Genomic DNA, 24,923 nt, shown 5'->3' on the forward strand with positions numbered 1-24,923 from the left:
GGCCAGGCTGCTCTCCCGCCTGAGAGAGCCAGGGAAGCTGGCGCTGCGGCCGCAGCCCGCCGCGGGCTTTGCTTTCTCCCCCAGGGCTCAGCTCAGCGGCCCTGGCTGGGCTCTGCATACCTCGGAGCCATCCCCGGGGCTGTGCCGGGAGTGGAGCCGTGCCAGGGCCGCGCACACCCTTCCCCGCCCGGCGGCTCCGCTCCAGGGCGTTCGGGACCGGCCGCCCTCCCTCCCTGTTTGCTTTCAGGGTGTTTGTCCCCGGTGCTGCGCAGAGCAGCCGGGAGGTCAGCCTCACTCAGCAGCAGCTCAAGGAGGTGACACGGAGGAGGGCTGGAGATATTGCCGGCTCCCTCAACACAGAGTCCTTTCCACCCCCTTTTCCTTCACAAAGCACGTGAGGTATTCTTGCTTCCCTCTCTTTCCCCACCTGTCCTGCCCTCATTCTGCCCCGTCACCAGCCGAGCCTTGTCTCGCCGGGCTCCCTGGGGCAGACATGCCCTACCTGTACCAGGACTCGAAGCCGCGGCCGGCTGCGCACCCCGGGGCTGCCCGCGGCACCCACAGCTCGGGGAAGGGCTACGAGCAGCTGAAGCAGGAGTGCCTGAGCCGGGGAGTGCTCTTTGAGGACTGCGACTTCCCCGCCTGCAATTCGTCTCTTTTCTTCAGTGAAAACCCCCCCATTCCCTTCGTCTGGAAGAGGCCTGGGGTGAGTATGCCGTGGTGTTCGCTCCTCCCGTCTTGCCCCAAGTCAGGCACCGCTGTGCTTCGGGGATGCACCAAATACGGGGAGTGCTCAGGGAGATTGGAGATGAAGTGTGAGGGGGAAACCCTTCCCGCCTCAGGAGCAGTGGCTCAGGATTGGGATACCACTCCCCAAAGAGCTCAAGCTGCAGGATGAGAGGGCTGGAAGGCTTCACGCCATGTTCCAGGTGTAGCTTGTCGTAGAGACACACTTATGCATGTGTATTTGTGTGCATGCATAAAGAACCCATAATCAGCTTCTGTCTTACATTATTGCCACACGAAAGATGACAGTAAGAGTCCATGCAGGGAATTAAGGGTAAAAAACATTATGACAATGCTCTAACTGTGTAAAATTGAGTGTTGTTGATGTAGGAAATTCATAATTAAGATAAACTTCAAAAATTCAAACCTTTTCACTTCTCGAGTACAAGAGTCTTACTTGTTCACCTTCATCAGGGAACGCAGAGAAATTACAGATGCATGCCGTGGTTACTGAGCCATTCAGCAGTAGCCAAGGGCTCAGTGAGTATCTCTTAATGCATCTTGCATAAGAGTCATTAATAACACAGTGGGAGCCTGAAGCTGCACCAATCACATGCTCTCAGATCACAAACCCAGCATCACTCCAGCTTCCTTCTCCCCACTTCACTCTGTAACTAATAACCACAGAAAAAATGTGGGACGTTCCATTTCTTTGCTAAAGACTGATGTTTATTCTGGTTTTGGGTGTTGTTGGTTTTTTTTGTTGGTTTTTTTTCGTGTTTTTTTTTTTTCGTAGTCTGAAAGCTTCTTTCTTTGTAAAAAACTTTTAATTGGTGATAGTGATATCAAGGGAGAGAATGAACAACATAAGCTTAAAAAAGGGTTTAAATTATCTTAATTCACAGTGATAAGCATTCAGTGCCTCAGCATCTGGTAGTTAACATAGTGCTGATACAGAGCAGAATTAAAGCTGTTACTCCTGGACAAGTTTCAGTTAGGAAAAAATTGGAGATCCCTACACGTGCTAAGTGCAGCCCCCACAGGCACTGCTGCCTATCTGTACTCCAAAAACCCAGGTGGTCTGGAGGTCTGATCTCCCAGCACAGGAGAGGGATGTGAGGCTGAAATGCTTCGGGTGTGGTGACTCTGGAGTGCTATGAGGCATCAAAAATGCACGTGGCTGTCACTAAATCATAAAGAATGGTTTTCCTTTGCCCAGCTCTTAGGTGCTGGTTTGTCTTTGTATGGCTTCAGAACAGTTAAAATTTGGTGTAAAGTGTGACCAGGAGTGGTTGAGAGCCATTGTGTCCTTGTGTGTGGTACACAGGGGCAGTGGAGAATAGTCTGTTATCTTCAGGATCTTTGTGTGCTGAACTGGAAACATTTCCAGGATGAGTAAGTTACCTCAAATGGCATCTGCCTTTACACTCCACTCCCCCCCACGCACTTTTGTGAGCTGCACTGTGAGAAATAAAACTCAGGGGAGGCTGAGAGGATGTGTAAGGACAGGGTATTAGTTATGCTCTGCTCTGGCTCCTTAGCATTTAAGTTAAATCAGTTTCATCTCTATTATCCATCAGGAGCAACAGCAAAATAGAGGTGCTGTAACAATTTCAATTTAACACGTTTTACTATGCAAAGGGAACATGAGCCTGGAGCATGTGCCAGGTGAGCTGCCACAGCTGGAGAGGATGAGCACAAAAACATGGCCTCTGGGTAGGGTATCTATATTCCAACTTCTTTTCTTGGTGACTGGTTTTTACTGCCTTTCCCACCAGTATTTGATAGTAGCTTGGATGAAGTGTAGCACAGTACATGTGTGTAATTGCAGGGACAAATAATCTAAATCTTCTGATTTACAATCTGTTAGAGTTTAATCTTTAGTAATGAGTGTAGAGAAGGCTTTCTCATTACTTTGACATGCATATATCTGCATGTATACATGTTTGTAGCAGCAGGAGTAATCTGTAAATCTCCCACTGCAATCAGTGAGCTACATGGATCTGCACCAGATAAATATCTGACTTTCTGCTTAAGTGAAGAGCTCCAAGATTTAGAAAGATATTTAGTGACTTTGTTTAGCAATCCTTTAAAATCCTTTTTAATTACAAATTCAAAATTTTAGAACAATCTGAAGAACAGAAGACCCTTTCCGCTTCCCCTTCCCCATGTCTGGGAAGTTAGATGTAGAAATTGAAGAATTACAAAAACCCAACCCAAAAAAGGAAAGACAAATGGGTTTTACCAATGTCAAATGAATCTGTGGTCTACAGGAGGAAGTAAGAAAGAAATATTCCCAGTATGAACAACTAAGGACAACCAGTATGACCGGTTGGGACCAGACAGAGAAATGTAATCACAGAAACCACCTAAACCATCTCACCCCCAGCGTGTCTTAGGTCTCTATCCCCTCTACTCTGTGCAAGACAGGCACAGGGATGCAATTTGTTTTCTTTTGTGTTTAAAGAAACACAGCTTTAGTGCAGCATCTGGACAGTCACGGGTCACTGTGTTTCATCTCCCTGAAGACTGCATGTTCCTACTTCTAGGCAATATTCTTGTGCAGGTGAATTCTTTTATTACTGCATGCTGTGCATAAATGCTGGGTTTTGTCCTTTAGCATGCTAAAAGTCCTGATAGATTCTTATACCGTCTGAAAGTCCTTTTTTTATGAATTATTTTTGCAACACCCACTCAAAAACTGCAGTGTGTTTTCTTTTGTGCATCAGAGAATGAGGCACAAGTCCAGTCCTTTCAATTCCTTTTTACTGATATTTTAATATTTTTTTTATTGCTTTAAACATAGGAGGTTTGAAAACATTTTTCCATATGTGAGTTACAGAGAAATGTAATAAACAATTACATGTAATAAACAATACAATTGAGTCATGAATCAAACCCATGTCAGTGGAAAGGTTTTTTTATCTTGTCCTAACACACAGGGCTTCTTGGTAACAGATAAATGCATTAGTTGCAATGAGAATTACATCTCCTCAGAGCAATGGTGATGAAATAAAGTGTGCCGTTGAAGATCAGCTACTTTATCAGCCATTGCTATATCAATGTCTAAAGGCAATGAGCTGTGGTTTTATTGTTCATGCCCAGTCCCAACAACACTGAGTGTATTTAACAAGCAGGCGGGCCAGGCAAGGAGGAGCTGCTGTTTGATTTCCCTTTGCTCCACACACTGGGGACAGGATGTTGTGTGGTACTTCCTCCCCGGGGCACAACCTGGCCACCACCTCCTCCCCAGCAAAGACAAACAAAAAATATGCAAACCAGCTTCCTCCTCAATATTGCCTCTGCAGGGGGAGCTCGGCAGCAGCAGTGCTGGCTCACAGGGGAGTGCCCTGGTTCCAGCAGTGGCCAGCAGCAGGTGCCTCAGCAGTAAGTGCAGGAAGCTAAACAAAACTATCAATATTCTGCCCTACGGTCTGAGAAAATGCAGTGATATGAACACAAAGCCACTCAATTTAATCCAGGCAAATGCAGGGATTAAATGATTGAATGTGCTCTTCTATTTCCCCCGCCCTCTCCATTAATTTGTCTAATTTGCCACTTAGAAGGATCTGCTTCATGCCACAGGGTCTGCAATAATGTATCAGGGCAGACTGATTACTACAGGCATATTCCTTCAGTGACATATTAGATATTCTCCTCTCCCCCTTTCCATTCAATTCAATCAATTACATTCAGTATACTGTTCATGGGAAAAATGAGAGAAGAGAAGAGAAGAGAAGAGAAGAGAAGAGAAGAGAAGAGAAGAGAAGAGAAGAGAAGAGAAGAGAAGAGAAGAGAAGAGAAGAGAAGAGAAGAGAAGAGAAGAGAAGAGAAGAGAAGAGAAGAGAAGAGAAGAGAAGAGAAGAGAAGAGAAGAGAAGAGAAGAGAAGAGAAGAGAAGAGAAGAGAAATTCGTGCCCCATTTATTGGTTTATCACTGTTATTTTTCTGTCCAGCCACGGTACTAGTAATTGAACTAAACCAGTCTAATGAATGCTTGAGAATTGCTGTAATGCCACCATGAGCACCATTCCCTCTAACCACATGGGGTAGGTAGTGTTAGCTCCTCCTAAAAATTAACAGGACTGAAGATGTCTTTGTTGTTTGCTTTTTTGAGGAGGAAATTGTCTCATGGTTGTCACACCCTGTATGTTCCAGGTATTACATGCAAGTAAATAAAAGGCTTACTAGTTCAGTTAATGTTCAGTTAAATGGTCTTTTTTTTTTTTTTTTTTTTTTTTTTTTTTTTTTTTTTTTTTTTCCCCCCCCCGGCCATTGGAGGAAAGCAAGCAAACAGCCCTGTTAACAGAGGCTGCAACCTGACATCAATCTTCTGGATGAGTTTGTGCTATGATATTTTAACAATTGCCTACAGATGAATAAAGAATGCCAGCCTTTCATTAGCGGCCAAGCAATTATGAAAAAAATGAGGATAGTTTATTCTTTAATTGCTCTACACTGTAATTAATTAGCAAGTGTTCCCCATCTTGCTCTTTGTGGTGGCAACACTGCTGCAGGATAATACAGCTCTCGTGGCACATGGGGTTTGTCAGCACTGCTGCAAGTCTGTTTCAGAGTGATGGTGATGTTTTCCTGGCACAGTCTAAGTAATTTCTCTGTCTCACTGTTGCAGGACATTGTCAAAGACCCCAAGTTTATCCTTGGAGGAGCCACCAGAACTGACATTTGTCAAGGAGATCTTGGTGAGTGATTCGCCCTGGGTGGATGTGTTCATGTCTACCACCATGAGGAGCAGCAGCAGTGTCCTCACACGGGAGGGGATGTTGTCCCTCCTGAACTGGTGGGAGCAGTGGAGCTAGAGACCTGGCCCACAGCTCCCTCTTGGATAGCTCCCTTCCATCCATGCCAGAGACCATCTTGGTGCAGTGGGATTCAGGATCAGGGAAGGATCTTCACTCAAATGTACTGTGAGCCCAAGGGAGTCTTTTGTCTACCAGCACCTCCAGACTGAAGCACAGTCTGCCCTGGCCAGGCAGGGACACCCTCTCTGGGGACACGCAGGCTGTCTTTTGGATTTCAGGGGAAGTGGCAGCTAATTGTCATAATATCTCCTCTGACCCCTTTTGTTCCTCTTTTCCCCTTAATCCACAGGTGACTGCTGGCTATTAGCAGCCATAGCTTCTCTCACACTGAATGAAAAAACACTAGCAAGAGTGGTGCCACTGGATCAAAATTTTGGGCCAGATTATGCTGGAATATTTCACTTCCAGGTAAGGTGAACAGCTGTCACAGAATGAACACATCTCTGTCATTACATTTCACGGTCTATTTTGCAGTGAGGTTGCCAGGTACTGCAGAGGAAACACTGAAAAAAATAGGATTGCTGAGCTTACACTCATGTTGTTCATGTTTTGAGAAACAGACTAGAGGACTGCATCAGCCTCACACAGGCACAGAAACTCCTGTTTTGAGGACAGATATATGGCTTTAGAAATCATATTTTCCTAGGCACACACACCTCACTTTGGATATAATTCCTTAAAGGAGTTGAACTGGGATCTGCAACACCTGTGTGTCCTAAAGGAGTCTTGAATTATGTGGTGAACACTTGTGTAGCTACATGAGTGACATTATCCAGACAGACAAGGAGCTACAGTACAGGTCTGCACATTTAGTGTTGGTGTTTCCTTAAGACAGATCACCCTTCCTAGAGAGCAGCCTTGCATGGCAGGGTGGGAACAGATGATTTACATGTCTTCTAATCAAGCACTCAGTTACAATTAGAAATGCTGGGACACCAGAACCCTGCAGTGCCCTGCTGTCAGCAAACTCATGCTCCATGCTTTCTAAACAGTTCTGGCAGCACAACGAGTGGCTGGATGTCGTGATTGATGACCGATTACCCACCTTCAAGGGCCGGCTGGTTTTCCTGCACTCAGCTGAACTCAATGAATTTTGGAGTGCCTTACTAGAGAAAGCCTATGCCAAGTAAGTCCCACTGCACATACATAATTTGCTACTTGTGCATACATTATTCACAGTTTGTTCATATGGTATTCACAATTTTAGGGAGCAGCTTCTAGCATTTGCTGCTGCCCTTGCCAGCCTGACAACTGGCATTAAAGAAAGAACACCCCCAGGCTTTAAAGATATGGAGAAATGGATGAATTAAAAATGCACCTAAAAAGGGAAGCAGAATGACCCTGATACTACTGCTTGGGTACTCTCTGGGTTACTTATTTTGACTTCAGTGCTATTGCTGCAATTCGACCCACGTGTGAGAAAGCTCTCAAGCATGGATATCTTGAAAGCAGTTCTCACAGTCAGCATGTGTTTTCCAGGTTGAATGGCAGCTACGAGTCTCTGAAGGGTGGCAGTACGATAGAGGCCATGGAGGATTTCACTGGGGGTATAGGAGAAATGTATGATGTCAAGGCGGCTCCTGACAATTTCTATGAAATCCTAGATAAAGCCCTGAAAAGATGCTCAATGGTGGGCTGCTCCATTGATGTAAGTAAGAAATTGGGTCTCAGTTTCTCAGAGCCCTCAACTTTGGGGTTCAGTGTTTTCTGGTTTGAGTTTCACTTTTTCTACTGATGAAGTTTGCTGCTTGCAAAGACTAGTTAAATTTTTATTGAACTAGGCAGTGTGATACTCAGCTGACTGATGGGACCCTTCATCACCATCACTGTCCATCTCAGCGTTTTTACAAGAAATGTGACCCTGTGAACTCCTGATCTCAGTCTGAGAGTTAAAACTGAGATCCTGGAAATGTTGATGGTGCTGAAACAAAATCATAGGTGCAGAGGAGGAATTCCACCCTGGAACCACCTCATTTTTTGCTCTGAGTGAAAAACACTTAAAACCCTCCTTTTTTTTTTTTTTTTTTCCCCCAAAAGCGGGCCGTTGCACCATGGTTGAGCAGAAAGACAAGTTCCCTGTTTGTAGTACGGCTTAGCCACTGGCTAGCCTGGTTCTTGGAAGGGACCAGGTGGCACCACTTGGGATCTCACCCTGAAGAGAGAGGTTAATTCACATTATTTCCCCTATTCCAGACCAGCAGTGCTGCCGAGTCAGAAGCCCGAACCCCGTTTGGCCTTGTGAAAGGCCATGCGTACTCTGTGACTGGCATTGAGGAGGTATGTCCAGCAGCTGGGGACAAGGAGACACCTGGGGAAAAGATAAGAGAGTGTCCCCTCAGCCTCAGGTGACTGGGGAGGTTATCCTGGGGAAGTTGCCCAAATTCCCATCTAGCTTTCCCTCCCACTCCTCCTTTGGCACTCTGTACCTTTTGCCCAGCTGTTAACACCAGCCTCTGCACACTGGGGATGCCTTGCTCCCAGATCCTGGCATCTGATATTTTCTCTATTTCCTTCTTCCCCAGGTGAGCTATAGGGGCCGGCAAGTGCGGCTCATAAGGATCAGGAACCCGTGGGGACAGGTGGAGTGGAACGGCCCTTGGAGTGACAAGTGGGTGCACTGTCCCTTACACAGTGGCCTTGCAAAGGCCAAATCCCAGCTTCTGCTCCACAGCTGGCTTCCAGCAGCCTCAGCTGCTCCATAGGAAATTTAACCAAGAGTTTGCACATGCCTCACAGTATTAGTGCCCTACAGCATCTCCCCCTCAGCGTATTCAAAGCAGCACCATGCAGGGATACTGTTGAGGTTGTTTAGCCCTCAAAACATAACATTAGCAGAAATCATGCATTAATGTAAGTAAGTTAATTTTCATACATTCCAAATTGTAAAAGTTATACATTTGGAGTGATATTTTTGGTTAAGTATTTATAAGTTCATTGCTGTGGTATTTGTAACATAACATCCATACTTTGTCCTACTACAGATAAGCTGAAACTGAGTGTATTATCCCCTCTGAACAGCTTGCATCTTTCTATATTAGTGTTTGGGGGTTCTAAACACATCAGGAGTAATATCTTAATATATGGCCATTAAATGAGACCCTCTCCATGCCAAAGTTGTGGAAGGACCCCAAACCACAAGAGGATTGGCCTGAAAACCAGTCAAGGTTTACTACTAGTGGTAAATAAATTGCAAGCAATACAAAATTAAAAAAAATATGTAATAAAAAATCAATATTACATTCCTCTCCAACACACACCTTTTAGTATATTTTTGCACATACACATTGTTTCAATTTTGTTTCACTTTTTCTACTGAGGTTTTTTTTTTTATTCACACGGATTCAGAGGAGAGGAACCTTAACCTGCCTGGCCCTTTAATATTGCTGGGACATGTAATCATTTGTATGACTACTTTAATTTTCCCTGTCCTTATCATGGCTCAGAAGTAAATTAAATACATCCACATCAGCTGAGATCCTTTATCTTGAAGAAAAACATGGATAATTGACATGTATAATGAGTTCTTAAATCTGAAAAAGATGGAGAGGTTATGATCAGGACAGGCATCTGGCAGTTTATGCTGTTCATCAAAAAGACTGTCTCTGCAAAGCAGAGCTCTGACTCTGCACTTGGGAAGCTTTCTGGAACTCAGGATGCAGAGGGGTTTGCAGGTCAGTACAGGAGCCTGTATTAACATTTTGCAGTGGTTGCTGGAATTAAAAACCACAACACAACGTGCCTTCTACTCTGTAAGTTTAGTATGTCAAATTGGAAATATAATATACTTCCAGGTTTTCTGAAAAGCTTTATCAGTTTTTGTTATGTTTTGACATGCCACAGCTGGAGTTGAAAGGGTGAGTGAAAAGGAGGCAAAGACTTAACCTGGTGCCCCAGTTACTCCACCAAATCTCTCTGTGCAGGAGAACAATCCCATTCAGTTCCCATTAACTCAATTTTGAAAAAAACATCTGGCCCTAAATTAGCAACGAGAATTAAAAAGCAGATGACGCAACAGATGGAATACAGATTTAAGGAGAGAGTTTACTTACCAACATCTTGAGGTTTACCAATAGCCCTACTATCTCCAACCCAAACACCTGAGACCAGTCCCAGTGTCAATAACTCACATTAAGACCACTCTGGAGCAGCTTTGGGACCTTTGGCCTGGTGTTGCTTTTGGCTGTACTAATTGGTACAATGATAAATGAGTGCCAGCAGGATCAGGAAACCTCTTAGATGCAACTGTGTTTGTGTAAGCTGCACAAATAAAACCCATGTGAGAGAAGAACAGCCTCCTGCTATGCCCAGCCAGTCATTCTGAGCCAGGGAGAATGAATTGCCCTATCCCTGTAGTAAAGGTGGGTTTTGTTTTCCTGTAGCTCTGCAGAGTGGCGCTTGGTCAGCCCAGAGGAGCAGAGACGCCTGTCGCAGGCAGCACGGGATGATGGAGAGTTCTGGTAAGCCACAGGTTTCTAAAGTGTGTGACTCTAATTAGAAATCAAAGTGCAAGTGGCTGAAACAAGCAACAGGGAGGAAGCCTTGGAGTGCTGCAATTCTCAGTTTCTGTCTAAGAGAGGGCAGGTATAATGCTCTCTTTTTTTCTGTGTTTCATGTGTGCCTATATCTGTTTCAATAACAAAAGCCCTCAAAAATCAGTTTAGTTAATGGCACTGGTATTTCAAATACTGTGTGTCTCCTATGAATGTAACACCCTTTAAATCCTTCCCATGAACAAAGGCAAGATATACAGAAGGGATCATTTTATGGCACTGTATCAGCTATGAAATGCCTTCAAGATTCATTCTGGGCATGCAATGGAAGAGAATGAGTCCTGAGAAGCAATACTACTAGTTGCATAAAGTAAAAGAGCACTGAGATATGTGTGAAATTGAGGAAAATTTGAAGAAAAGATGAAATGAAATGAAATGAAATGAAATGAAATGAAATGAAATGAAATGAAATGAAATGAAATGAAACAAAGCAAAACAAAACAAAAGAGAAGGAAAAAAGAAACCAACATGGTGGAAAATGCTTTAGAAGTGTGAAGTACTCTTCATGCCAAGTTCGTGATCTCAGAGCAGATGGCTAACTTGCATGTGATCCCCCCTATCTTGACTGTGCTGTGACAATGTGTTGGGTCACATTCTTGAGGGCCAGATGCTCAATTGTTTTACACAGAGGTAAATCTAGAGAGGTGTGCAGTGGAGCTATTCCAGATTTTCCCTCCAAGTTAAACCAAAGTTCAACTTCAGGCCTGAGAAGTTATTTGAAATAGACAATGCATCACATTAAGTCACACAAAATGATTCATCTCAAATTTTGGTATCTGGAGGGAAGTAGGTCTAGTGGCTGTTCCATTCCTGCATTTTTACTGAAGATATTTTGAGTTATTTTGCCATTGACATAACAAATGCATTAGGGCAAACTGCATTTGCAGTTTCTTCAAAATCTTTTGTGTTTATTTCGGTTTTGGATTTGGTGGGTTTTTGTCTGTTTTTGACCTGGCTGCAGCTGTAGTTTACGTGGTGAGTATAAAGGAGACAAAGACTTTACACGGAACCAAACCAACTCCAGCAAGTATCTCAATACAGGGCAGAACTTAAAGCCTGACCATGTGATGGAGGTAAAAGTATGCAAGTAGGCATCAAATGATTAGTGAAATTAATGGCAAAATCCCTTTTTAGACCCTTTTGTTCTTTGGACTTATGAGAACTGAAGAAAATATTCACGGTGACTGTGCTGAGGCCATTTTTACCTCATTAACTACCCCAAAGACATTTTGGCTACCTATTAGCAGTTCAGATTGGTCTTGTCCAGGTGCTTCCAGTAGATGCAAAGGGGCATCTTGTGGCTGGCTAAGAAATCAGCTTCTCACTCATCCTAGTCCCTTCCCTCGTAAGATCATAGGGTCAGAGTCGTTTTCTCCCTTCATGAGTACAAACCCAGAACAGCTCTAGGGAAATCAGAACAGGTGTTTTACCTCCTAGAAGTCAAATCTAATCTACAAAGGGCAACCCCCTCCTCTGCTTTGCAGCACATTTCCAAAGAGCCCAAAACTGCATAGTGTGGCCAGGAAACCAAGCCATTTGGAGACAGATTTTACTGTGCTGCCCCTGCTTTAGTGTTCTGAGCATCAGAGTGAGAATTAGCAGTGCCTAGGGCTAAACTAGCAAAGCAAACCCTGCTGTTTCTTTCAACACCAAAACCAAGTTGTAAAATGGCCCATAGCAAGTGTAAATTAATACCACCACAGACATATATTTGTTATGAGGAAGAAAAATGGAACTAGCTGTGTTGGATGAGGCACAGTGGGGGTTAGCTGGGTCCTATCTGCCACTGCCACAGATAAAACTTGACTCTTGGAGGGCTTTTGCCTCCTGCTACTCCATTTTGTTGTTAGGCATCTGCCACAAGAGGAAAAGGATAGTTACAGGAGGTTTTTTTGGGAAGGAGATCCATTTCTGCATGTTATTTCTATGGTCCAGGAAGAGAGGGGGGCTCTTCCAGATAGCAATTCAGAGCAGAAAACATATCCAGACACCAAATTGCCCTCATGAAGGCCTAATGCATCACAGAGGGAAGTTCAGCCTACCAAGGCTACCCTCAGGCTTAGAATATGTGCCTCCTGTCCTTGTGGTGCACACCATGCAAGCTGCTGTCCTTCAGAAAGCTTCTGTGCACTGTTCCCTTTTGCTCAGGCCTGCACCCAGTGCCCAGTGGTGCCTGGCTCTGAGTGTCCCTTCTCTTGGCTGTTTCCTCAGTCCCCTTGGCCAATGGGACTACGGGTATCTTTTTGCCCTTGTGCTTGCTGGATAAAATCTCCTGGCATATCTGCTTCTCCATGTGCTGAACAGGCTAGTTTCAACCAGCCCAGCCTAGCAGCTCAAAACTGTCCATATTGTGGCATTTGCTCCCTCATTCCCATTGCCATTTACATGTCTCCACCTTGGGCATAAAATATGTGCAGTGCAGTCTGTGGGCCACAGTAGCAGGCAAGTGTCTGTGCTACCTTCAAGGGCAGGTTGGAGACATTTCTCAAGTCCAAACACACTTTATCTCTCATGTTCGGTGTATATTTTTGCTAGAACAAGGTCCCAGGCACTCATAAGGGAGCAACTTAAGCCTAGGAACCTTAGCAGAGACCCAAATGTCTTTAATTTTAATTAAAGAGACTTTAATTCCAATGCAGAGAGGTAATCAAATCATGACTTCACTAATCCATTGCCATGTGTTACTGGTTGTGCTATCATTGTGCCTGACACTGAACACACAGATTATTTGTATGAAGATCTAGCTCCTGCACACGCCAGACAATCCTTTGGTTGAGTATTTGGCAATACAGATGCAGCTGTTAGAGCCAGGATGGTGCTGATGAACTAACTCTTTCCTCTGTAGGTTTTATGCCAGTGTCACTTCTATTTCATCTTTGACTCAATAGTAACTCAATAAAAGAAATTGTAACTGAATAAAATGTAAGATGTGTTAGAATGAGATGCAGACAAAAAGGATGCTTGTGCTTTACACCACAGTCAGTGAAAGCTAGTTGCTCTCCTGCTGTACACTGGCATATATCCAAGGTCACCAAAAGTGCCCTACATGAACTGGTGATCTGGCTCTGGGGGATAAATACTTCTGCTGGGCATCCTTCACAAAAACGAGTGGCTGCCTGTTCCTTACTGTGTCTTTCACTCAGGATGAAGTTTGAAGACTTCAAAGTGCATTTTGACAAAGTTGAGATCTGCAACCTGACTCCAGATGCCCTGGGAGACAGCACTGCCCACAAATGGGAAGTGACCATCCACCAGGGAAGCTGGGTCCGCGGAGCCACTGCAGGAGGATGTAGAAATTTCCTAGGTAAGTACATATCAGTTTGAAAATGAGAAACAGGCATTGAAATCTTTACCCACTCTCAGCTATAGCTCTTCAGAGAGAAGCTCTGTAGCCATAGATGTGGGTGCAGGACAGTTCAGCTGTCAGTGCAGGACAGGAACCAGCCAAAGGGACAAATGAGGAAACTCGAACCACAGGCTTTAAGAGTGCTGTACTTTAAAGATAAACCTTTCCATGACTGGCCTTTTGAATGAAGAAATCAGCAACGAACAAAATGATAAATGTTCATAGGGTCCCACTTGAGACTTTGTGGCGAAAGAGTTGCCTTTTTTTGCTCTCAGGTTCATTGGATATGATTTACCTCTTAATGACATCTGCATGAGCAGGACTAGGTTCAAATAAGCCAGTTTAACTTTAGCAGCAAGAGTAAAATGAGACAAAAAAGCCCAGCTTAACTCAATCTGAAGCTGATTCTGAAGTGTCATGGATCTGAACTGTGTTAGTGCAGATTGCACCAGCATCATGGGATCGTTGTAGCTATGTAATTTTAACAAAGTTTCAGCTGACAGCTTAATTTGAACCATGGTAACTTAATAAAGCGCCAGACCTAAAATCTTTCCTACACCTAGCTCCATGGAAGACTTTGGGATTTGGCTTACTTTTTGCAAAGCTTCGTGGAAAGAAGTATAATGATTAATGGAAAAACTAAGTTTGAGCAAAACCTCAGCTTCATTGTCTTTTTTGGTTTGGTGGGGGTATTTTTGTGTAGTAGTGCTGGTGGTTTATTATTCTGAGTCAAGAGACTCTCTGGTGCTCTTTACATTGGCAGAGACTTTCTGGACAAATCCACAAATCAAGCTGCATTTGGCAGAGAAGGACGATGGACAAGATGAGTGCACATTCATTGCAGCTCTGATGCAAAAGGGTCGCCGTAAACTCAAGAAGCTTGGAGCTGAAATGCTGACCATTGGCTACTCTATTTATGAGGTACTCCTTTGCTGCTACAGCACAAGAGCTGCACTATGGGCATTTAGAACTTTCTCTGGGTTTGTATCCCTGCCCTATTTTTAGGGCCCTTGCTCTTAAAATAATCTTCTCAGTTACATCAAACCCCATGGAGGATGGAATCCTCTCAGAGGAGAGTTTAGGAGTTGTCACAGTGGCCATGGGTTTCTTGGACAGACCCCTCAGCCCCATGATTCTGTCACCTCCTGCCTGGCTCAGGGAGAGGGAATGCTGCTTCTTCTGAGCATCCTGGGACACATCACACACCCGTCCCTGAGTAAGGCTGAGGCTGGTGAATCTGTTGTCACTGCTCTGTGCCGTTGTGTCTGGGATGGTGATGTTTAACGGCAGGGAATGTTCAAGTAGGAAGACAATGTCCCAGAGTACTCTGAGACTGCCTTCTGGGTGGGAAAGGGCAGTGGTAATAGGTCCTTGCCATAAGGTGAGAGCTAAATTGCTGTAAGCACCTAGGAGAGGAAATGAGAGTCAGGATCATAGCCTGGGGTAATAACTGTGCCAGGGAGAATTTGGCTCTGTGATTAGGAAAGGGGTGAATATGGCTTTCAACACACCCTGGCCAGTGCAGCACTGCCTTTTTTTTCCCATCCTAGAGCCCTGGCAGAGATGGACACTTGGGCAAAGACTTCTTCAGGTACCACCCCTCCAAGGCCAGGAGCAAAACCTACATCAATTTAAGGGAAGTATCCCACCGATTCAAGCTGCCACCAGGTGATTACATCCTTATTCCCACCACATTTGAGCCGCACCAGGAGGCAGATTTCTGCCTGAGGATCTTCTCTGAGAAGAAGGCCACCACTGAGTAAGTCAGCAGCAAGCTTTGGGTCCTCCGGTGCTCCCCTGCACGTGGGGTTGTTGGCAGCCAACTCTACAGCAGGGACCCCGCATGGCAAACCCTTGATCATTTGGGAGATTTTTTGTATTTGCCCATTTTTGCTAAACCTGACTTTTTTTTTTAAGAGGAGTTGAGAAGGTGGGGAAATAGGGCATGCTATGATGAATCTGCTGGAAGTTTGACAGGGAAGAGTTGCTAGCTGCCTGGCACTGTTTGGATCTCTGTGAATACAGCAGTGTTTGCTTCCTATTTGTTTCCTCCCAAAGTTTGTCCAAAAGACAATTTCATGTTAAAAAACATACTGAGGAAAAATACGTTCACAATGAATAATGAATAAAGAATGAGATTAATTACTTAGCAGATGACATGCACAGCTGTGTCCTCCCTGAGTCCTGCCTAATGTCTCTTTTAAGGGCCTATACCAAAATTTAAAAGTGAAAAAATCTGATTGTTTGATGAATTTTAGCTAAATGTAAGCTGTTAAATGAAAAACCGCTGTTTTATCATCCACCTGGGGAAAAGGTAATAAGCAAGCTTCTACCCCAAGCAGATGTTGAATACCTTCAGCTACCAAATAAGGTTTTGTTTTCTCCAGGGATCTAGATGAAAACGTTGCCATTGATCTCCCTGAGGTAAGTCTACAGAGTTAAAATAGCAAGAGAATAGCTCAGCAGAAGCCAGCGCACATTGCTTTTACTGTCTTTGGCTAAACCACGTTCATTTCACAGGAATGTTACACAGTTGCCAGCTTTGTGTATGTCACTGAAATGCTAAGCTCTGCTGAATATGGTAAAAGAGCTGTAACAATCAAAATTATAATCATTATGCTTCCCATCCCCTTGAAGGCAGTCAGTGCCAGTCAGCATGAGAGGTGGGTGTCAGCCACCACGTGTGCAGTGAAAGCACCACCCATTAGTACTGGGGAGCCACATGGCTGTTCACATCTTTAAAAATTTTATTTATTGTGAAAAGTAAGAACAAGAGAATGTCTAATAGACCTACATTAATTTTGCATGTAAATATCTTTATTTTACTTCTCAGGATCCACAGGACTTGAGAGGGAATGGGAATGCTTACACATACACGTGCCTACTGAAATGATTGAATTCTTTTTGCTTTGAATGGCTTGGTCTGCCTGCTGAGCACTAATTGCAGCTGGGTCTGAGTCAGCTCCTGTTTAAGTGTATCCCTGCAAATAAGCCATTAATTGTGATGTTCCTTTCCATGGAAACAAGCTAAGCCAAGATCTAATTTGTCCCTCTTTAGTGAAACTCTGCTCCGAGGACTCAGCTAACAATGACATCTTCATTTCCAGGATCTCAGGGCCATGTTCTGTAGCAAAATTGATCTGTGCTGGGTAATATGCTGAAGTGCTCTCAAGAAGGGCCAGGGGTCCCAGGACGATGTGGGAAGAGAGCTCAACAGCGCTGTGGCTGTTGGAGGCCCAGGGAAACAGGATGATGCAGGGTGGGATGAGAGGAGAGGTGTTTTCCAGGATGAATGCTCTTGGTTTTTTACCAGGGCAATGGCACACTACACACTTGCCCAGGCAAAGGAAATGAGAGAGTGAGAGGTGGCTGGGAGCCCTCAGATCTGGCAGGGTTCAGGAGCATGTGCATCCTTATTTTAAGATGTGCATTGATCCCGGGTGCACAGAGGGGCTATTTGCAGGAGAAAACTCACATTTTACAATTTTTATAAGGACTCGTGTGGTTGGTCTTGCAGCCTCTACACCCAACCCCAAGCCCACGAGAAACTGAAGAAGAAAAGCAGTTTCGGGCACTGTTTGAGCAGATTTCGGGAAAGGTGAGTGCAAAACACTTTGGGTCAGAGCAAGATGCTAAAAGAGGGGAAAGACTTCTGCTCCTATCCAGGGCCACATGAAACAAACCCGACATATTTTGGGAGTATCCTTAGTTGCAGTGTGGTGTTTGGGCACCAGATGTCACCATGCCTTGTGGCTCGATGGATAAAGGTGCAGTTCCTGGTGAGCAAGCAGAAGGACCAAAGCTAGAACTCAAGCTATGAAGGAGCCTACCTGGTTTAATGTTCAGTCGCAGCTGAGTTTCCTTTCAATCAGCAGCTCCCGCTTGAGATCTCCTGCAGACAGACTTATGCACAGCAGCACTCCTGTATTTTCTCAGCCCTTAAATTTTTAGCTTTTTCTGGGTTTTGTTTGGTTCTCTTTTGCTGAGTTGCAATCAAGTACAGATGAGTGATGTTTGTGTTTTCTGAGGTTTTTGATATGTGTGTCTACAGAAACATTCAAGTAACAGATGCTTAAGGGTTTTTTTGGGGTTTTTTGTGGGTTTTTTTGTTTTTGTTTTTGTTTTTGTTTTTTGTTTTGTTTTGTTTTGTTTTCTGAAGGACATGGAGATATCCGCAGAAGAACTTGAATATGTTCTGAATGCTGTATTAAAAAAAAGTAAGTGCTGACAACTTTTAAGTTAAGGGCTGTATACAACTGTACAAAATCTGCCATTAAATTCATTTACATATAGAAAATTAAATTCATTTACATATAGAAAATTAAATTAATGACCCCAATCTGGTGTCCTTGAGCCAGCAAGAGCAGAGCCAGGAAAGCATTTGGTCCATGATCTAACCATGAGCTTGCCCCGCCTCCAGCATGATCCATGTCAGCTCATTGAGGCCAGCTCTATATCACACTGCCATCCTGCTGGGGAGAGGGGAGAGGCAGACACTAGGCTGGGACTTTTAAGATCAGGATGTAGCTCCTGATCTTGCTACAGGCCCTTTGTACAGGGGAAAACCTGTCACTCTCTGATTTACAAATCAAGGGCAGTATTTCCAGCCATGTCTCCAACAAATGCATGTCTGTCTGGACTGAGACTTCTCTGTAGTGAGAGCTGCCTGCACCTTCCAGTTCACAGGCCATCCCACAACAAGGACTAAGAGTCAGCTATCTCTGTTCATGAGTCCTATTTTCTCCTTTCTGTTTATAAAGGACACCTTTGCCCATGATTTCTTTCCTATTATTGTTCTTTTTCAGCAAAGAACATAAAATTCAAGAACTTAAGTCTCATTTCATGCCGAAATATCATTTCTCTTATGGATGTATCCTTTCAAATAAGTGTCTGCAAGCTTAAATGAGGAATGAATGTAATTGTGTGTAACATTATATGTCGTGGATGTCAGAAATGGATTTGATAATGTCATGGCAGATCAGTACCCAAAGAAAACAAAAATACTTTGATTGATTTTTATCCTGATTTTTATTTTAGAAATTTAGGGTTAGGAGTTTCAGGACAAACTGTTTTCTATTGCAGATTTAGACGCAGATGCTTTAATGCTAACCACCTTTAGAAGCAAATCTCAAGCTACTTTTGTGTAGAACAATGCAGTTTTTAAGCTGTAGTTTATTTGAAAGAGACCTAGAAGACTTAGGTTCAGAAAGTCTGTTGTCTGGAGAGCTAAATTCACCAGACAGAGTCACACATGCAAGTTATAGGTCAGAAATTAAGGATCAGCAGTGGTGAAAATTGCTGATACCAAAACTCTTTTTTTGACAATCAGTTTAAAAACTGGAAAATCTTGCCTTTCAGCTAGTCCCTGGGACTTCAGGAAACAGACATGTGGGTGAGAGTTGTCTGTCCAAATTTAGGCATTTGTGGTGTAGGCATCTACATCTAAGCCAGCTTTCTAGACTTCCTTTGTAGACAGCAAAAGGGGATGTGTAATTAATTGTTCTGGATGTACCTAACTGAGGGCTGCTAAATGACTGCTCAGACAGCAGGTGAGGTGAATCACAGCCAGTGCTTCCCCACCAGATTTGTCCTTTGCAGAGTTCTGGTTCCTGCTTAGCATGGCTTCTCCTGAGGTAGAGCTGCTTCTGCAGTATGCTTTCCCAATAAACAGTTTTGTTACACGTGAGACAAAACTGTCCCCCAAGGCAGGTATCTAATGTTTGAGTTATGTCTTGTTTGCTCAGCTGAGATGTCTTTTGCTTTTGTTGCTTCAGTCCGTGACAGAGGTAACATCCACTCAAACACTTCTAAGAGAAAACCAAAACAGACAAAATTTTATCCTGTGAAAGCTAGTTCATGATATTAAAATTCAATGCAGATTAGTCACCCTGCACATGTAATGAGGAACAGGGGACCAGTTCTAAATTTCCTTGCTTAAAAACCAAGCCTCGATAGGGAGCTGGTCCAAGATCACATCTCATCCTTACATGGTATTGGCACAGAGCCAGGACCTGTGCTTGACCCTGAAGGATGGGAGCAGTTCTAGGTTTACTATTTAGGATACAGCTGAATAGTTTCCATCATTTGCAATGCTTCCAAGTAAATCTTTGCATAGTTTTGAATAAATGGGAGACGTCTCTTCCTCTGCTTTGGAAGCACCAGGAACACAGACACAATCATCCCTCTCTGGACATGCTATTTGGAGCACAATGGAGGAGCAAAACCATAAAAATGCAAACCCAAGTCAATCCTGGCACAGTCTTCTCTGTGTCACATGTTACTGAATTCCCTGGCAGCAGTCACCATGTGGTGGTGAGGATCAGGGACAGAATTCTACATGACCCTGGGAAGAAGAAGTTACCTGGGTAAAAACATGCAGAAGTGAGAATGTCCTTAGGATCTGTGAGTGCCCTCAACAATGTCTCCAGCGTAGGTGCTCAAAGAACAGCAGGTGTTAGCCAGACACCACTTGGCATGTTTTGACCTTTGTGACTTCTCACTGAGCCAGTGTCCATCTGAGCAAGGGCTTTGTCCTGGCAAGATGGAAAAAGGAAGGAGAATGGGGCCATTTCTTATTTAGCATTTTAGAGCAGGTGCCTCATCCTGGAACTGAACTGTGCTTAGAGGGCATCAGTAACTTAGTGAAATAAGTCCCTCAGTTCAGGCAGAGGGAAGGCCAGGAAGATCCAACCACTGCCTCCTAAAACTGCTATACAGGCATTTATTTCAGACCATAAGGACCAGAATTTTCCAGTCTCACCCCAGTAATCACATTAATTTTTGGTTGAGCCATTGCAACACAGCCTGGTCTCGAGATAAAAATACTGAACAGCACATTGGTTGACTAACTCCTTTGGGTACAGTGGCAATTTATTTTAATCAGGTAGTTTAATTCTCTGAATCATTTATATCCCATTTACACCCCAAACTGTTCTTGCCTTAGAATAATCTGTCTTTCTTCCCCATGTAGTGCCTGAATTGCTCAGCTGTGTTTTTATATCACATAATGTTCCTGCAGTATCACAGCCACAGGCATGACTGTAACTGCTAGAACTCTACCTCATGAGAAATCCCAGTGCCAGTTTCAGCAGCATCATAGGCTTTCCAGTCAACTTAACATTTTCTGATTAAAGGAATTACTCTGATAAGTTCAGACTGAATCTGAGCTTTCATATAACAAGTTCTTTTTCCTCAGTTCATATTACCAGACCAGTGGCAACGGGAAACTGGAATTCAGTGAGTTCAAAGTTTTCTGGGAAAAAATGAAGAAATGGATAGTAGGTGACATTATCCACTATAATTTTTCCTCCATTTCATTAGCTACTTCCTGAACAGTTTATTAGGTATATGCAGACAAAAATGGAGACAGGAGTGTGTTCAAGCCATGAATTTTAACACAAAACAAATGTTTTAAAAGTGTGAGGTTTGTTTTGGATAGTCAAAGACATTCTTAGCTTTCCATGATGATAAACCATAATGGTTTTCTAGAAATAACTGAGATTTTTGTAAGCTAATCAACTATGTTTGGGATAAAGAATGCAATGGACACTAATAACCAAGCCAATCAAAATAAAACTTAAAGAATTTCCATAACTGCTGTTGTACAGAAGAAGAAAGTGATGATTCATGACTAGTGGGGAACAATAATTTCCTAAGTCACTGCATTTTCATTACTGATCTCTCAGGAGTCAACTGCACTGAAGTCTGGGAAAATGCTGATTCTAATTTTAAACACATTTCCCTGCCACTGTATATGGCAGTAAGAATAAGTAGGCTTGCAGAATCAATCACAGACTGAATATTCAAATAAAAGACATTATAATTGTTTCCTTATGGCCATTAATAGGTTTTTCTGAATTCGTGCTTCACCAAAGCATTCAAAATATGCAGTTCTTTGCTTCTTGTCTAGCCCATTAGAAATGGCCAACACTTTTTCTGGGCACTAATGCCACATCTCTTTTAACAAAGGACACACTGTGTTTGAACAAGGGGCTTGAGAAGCCCCTGTATCCTGTAGGAAGATTTGCACATATATTTGCTGGAAAATTTTAAGCTGAATGTGACGACAGCTCCAAATAACTCATATTCCAAAGGAGAGTTGTATTTATTGTCTCAGAAAAAGGATGGAATTTAACTCCAGCTTGAAAATCGCTTAATATTTAGGTGAAAATTCAAACTGTTTGACCAATTTTCTTAGTTGTACTGTGAATGTGTCTATTCGGACCTTTATACTTAGAAGCAAATAAGTGACAATATTAACATCATGTTAAAAAGTTTGTCTCCAGTGCTCAGAATTACGGAGAAAAACATAAAAGAAGATTAAGAGAATGTGTCAATTAAGAGTAAAAAGTCAGAGAACAATGCATCTTTCCAGTTAAAATCACTTTAAAAAAATCATGACATTTTTAATGAAGGGCAACTCAGTATTTTTTAATGCTTGGATTTGGCAGTTTGTTTAAGTCACAACCACCTGCTCATGTGACAATGAGAATTGGGACCAAGATTTGCTCCTCCATTATAAACTAAGACTGGATCTAGACCAAAGCCTTTTCAGCTTTCTTAAATGCTTATACTGTGCAGTTGGAGATAAACACCTTGCCTTTCTGTGCCATATCTGTGTTCCCTTTCATATGCCAGTACTGAGCTTTCTGTGTGCTCCTTTCATAACAGAGTATCTTTCTTCAATTTGACTCTGATAAATCTGGCTCCATGTCCTCCTATGAGCTTCGTGGTGCTCTTAAAGCTGCAGGTAAGATAAGCACTGCATTTTATCTGGTAAACCTGTTGGGCAGATCAGTGTAGGGGCAGAGGACAATCTACATTTAAGGGTTGAAGGAATAGTGAGTAATCTGCTATGAAGAGCAATCACTGCATTAGCATTTCATCACAAATTATTTTTATTAAAGCAGATAATTTCACAGAAATCCCTCCAAATTCAAGAAGACAGTATGGTCTCTCATACATTACAGTTTTCATGGTCTAGAAACTGCAGTGCCTGAAAAATATCCTGTTCAGAGTTTGTTATTCTTTGCAGGCTTAAGGAACTTTGTGGTTAGATCTCTTTCTGGACAGATGTGTGCCAAAGGATATCCTTCCATTAAGTGGTTTTCAAGATTAGTTAGTAGAGATCTGTAGATTGCCCCTGATGTGTGAGGTTGCTCACTTTTACTTTGTGTGTCTTTGGAAAGGATACCAGCTCAACAATTACCTGCTGCAACTGATTGTCCTCCGATACTCTGATGAGCAGTTCCAGATTGAATTTGATGATTTTCTGAACTGCCTAATACGCCTGGAGAATGCGAGTCGTGAGTATCTTCTTCCTCTGGAATTTCATCCCCCTTTAAAAAGAAATTCTTCTTCTTCAGCTGTTGAGCATATTTGTTGCACAATATCTGAGATGGAGTACAAGGCCAACAGAAAGGAGCTGTGTTTAGCATTTGCATTTAGGATGGCTTTTTCTCCTGTAACGTGAAAAATGTTCTGCTGCTGATGGAAAATTTCCCCATGTGAATAGAGCTTGCTACATAAACTCTGCAGCAATGTTGAAGGCATGTGAAGAATGCTGGTAAAGTCCATGTTGTAACCCTTCTTGTGGCTCACTCAGGAGCTTAATTTGGGATCATGCAAGTTCAAGGTTCAAATATTACTTGTGCCTTATGGAAAGCGAAAATTTGCACGTGCTTGGGCAGGTATCTCCTGCATCTTTTACATAACATGTTCCCTTTTGGCTTCAGATGTGGTTCCCTGTACACCAAGGCACCCAAGGTCTCAGTTCACGTCTTGCACAGGGTCACTCTCGTTACAAAGCAACACTAGCAGAGATAGGTTAAAAGGCTGGATAAATGGCTGGATAAAGTGATCATTAGTGTGGCTCTGAATTCAAATAAAACCCAATGCACTCTATGAGAAGACAAATCAACTTTCCTCAGTGATTTTTTTGCTTTTGTTCTTCTCTTTACTTTCTGCCTTGACTGTAGCAATAGAATTATTAAATTCCTGAGAGATAGAAGTTAAATAAGATATATAAAGAAATGCAAATTGCTTGGCTTGATTTCAGAGTATCCTCCAAATTTGACTGTTTAACACATTCAGGACACTTCTTCTAGACAAGTCCTGAAGTGAGCCTTGCATAAAGACCTTAAGTCAGCAAGACATTTCCTCTTGCAAGGACTTTGCTTTGTCAAAGGAGCTACCACCACGGAGCAATCCTAAGCAATCTGCCCTTGTGCCAGGCCTTCCCTCTCCTTGGCATGGCCACTCATCGTTGTGGGATGGAGAGCTCGTGTATGAATATGGATGAGGTGTATTTATAGCACTGGTGTCCGTTTCTCATTTCAGGAGTATTCCAAGCACTGAGTGCGAAAAACAAGGAGTTCATTAACCTGAATATAGGCGAGGTATGAGCACAGATTCATAAATATTGACAAAATGATGGGGTTTCTCTACAGCTTTGCCGTCTTCTAGGAGCTGGAGTATTTCTGCATGACACTTCAGGTGTCCATGAGTGCAGGGGGGTATCTGCTACAGCCCACACACTGATTAAATCTCCTCCATGCTCTTTCCTTCCTTCCTTGCCCTGGGGCATATTGACAGCTTCCCATGCCCTTTTCTAGTTTCTCTGGTTTTTTTCCTTCCTTGGGTGCCAGGTTTCAGTGGGGGAAAGAGGAAGGAGCAGATGGGGATGGGGGAGGGGGGGCTGGTCTTTCACTCCCCATGAATCCCCCAGGAATTCAGATCAGCCTCGCCTGTGCATGTCTATCATTTTCTTCTCACACTGCTCAGCACAGCTTTCTTATTTTCTTGTGCTCTCCTTGTCTCCCTGTTACTGTGAGCTGTCTCTCATTTCACACTAAGCCAAAGCTTCCTGGGGTGAGGCACAATGAACTCCCAGGGAAAAGAAATGTGGGAACCCATGTGGACGGCTGGGATGCAGATAAAGTAACTGCTGTTTCCAGCTTTTAGTGCTTGGAGAGTTTTGCCTCATTCCTTCCTGCTGGCTGAAGTCTCTCCTTAATGACAGGATGTAAAAGCCAAATGAGCAAAGGCCCTTTTCCCTGCATGAGGTCAATTCAGAGCAAAACACTGCTTTGGAAGGGCTCTCATTTGGGGAAAGATATGGGGGGTGGGGAGAAGGACCTGAAATACTTTATTGTAAAGTTGATCTTTTCCTGATATTAGTTTATCAACCTGGCAATGAACATCTGAAGTCTGATTTGGATGGGATGCCAGGAGTTTCTTTCGACTTTGTTGCCAAGACTTTTGCCCCAAGACCTGACGTCCCCTTCACATGCAAACCTCACCAGGAGATTTCCTGCAGAGAAACATGCATGCTGCCTTCCCTTTCTGTTCTCCAGCCGTGTGGATGAGTTCATGCGTCAGATCATGTGTTTTTGGTAGAGCCTGATACTGGATTTGGCACTGAGCATCTGGATGGGGCACACATGCCTGTCAAGCAGGCTGAAACTGTTGCTCCTGAGTG

General features: G+C 43.4%; 1 protein-coding gene across 1 annotated transcript; it reads left to right on the forward strand.

The window, feature by feature from the left end:
- The first annotated feature begins 252 nt into the window (after positions 1-252).
- On the forward strand, positions 253-24,733 carry CAPN9 (calpain 9). Its single transcript, XM_066315753.1, has 20 exons — positions 253-706; positions 5,359-5,428; positions 5,838-5,956; positions 6,541-6,674; positions 7,028-7,196; positions 7,742-7,825; positions 8,071-8,156; positions 9,928-10,005; positions 13,242-13,402; positions 14,208-14,365; positions 14,995-15,203; positions 15,832-15,868; positions 16,962-17,042; positions 17,604-17,661; positions 18,250-18,314; positions 20,653-20,721; positions 22,115-22,193; positions 22,633-22,749; positions 23,783-23,841; positions 24,623-24,733. The coding sequence occupies exons 1-20, from the start codon at positions 494-496 to the stop codon at positions 24,647-24,649; spliced, it is 2,073 nt and encodes a 690-aa protein (XP_066171850.1). The 5' UTR covers positions 253-493; the 3' UTR covers positions 24,650-24,733.
- Positions 24,734-24,923: the final 190 nt, after the last annotated feature.

Source organism: Sylvia atricapilla, chromosome 3 (genome assembly GCF_009819655.1).
Source record: "Sylvia atricapilla isolate bSylAtr1 chromosome 3, bSylAtr1.pri, whole genome shotgun sequence".
Taxonomy (NCBI): Eukaryota; Metazoa; Chordata; class Aves; order Passeriformes; family Sylviidae; genus Sylvia; species Sylvia atricapilla.

Excerpts from the sequence above, each read along its gene's own strand:
- CAPN9 (XM_066315753.1), top strand. The coding sequence starts at position 494 with ATGCCCTACCTGTACCAGGACTCGAAGCCGCGGCCGGCTGCGCACCCC. Across the intron at positions 5,429-5,837 it reads CATTTGTCAAGGAGATCTTG|GTGACTGCTGGCTATTAGCA; the intron begins GTGAGTGATTCG and ends CTTAATCCACAG. Across the intron at positions 14,366-14,994 it reads TTGGCTACTCTATTTATGAG|AGCCCTGGCAGAGATGGACA; the intron begins GTACTCCTTTGC and ends TTCCCATCCTAG.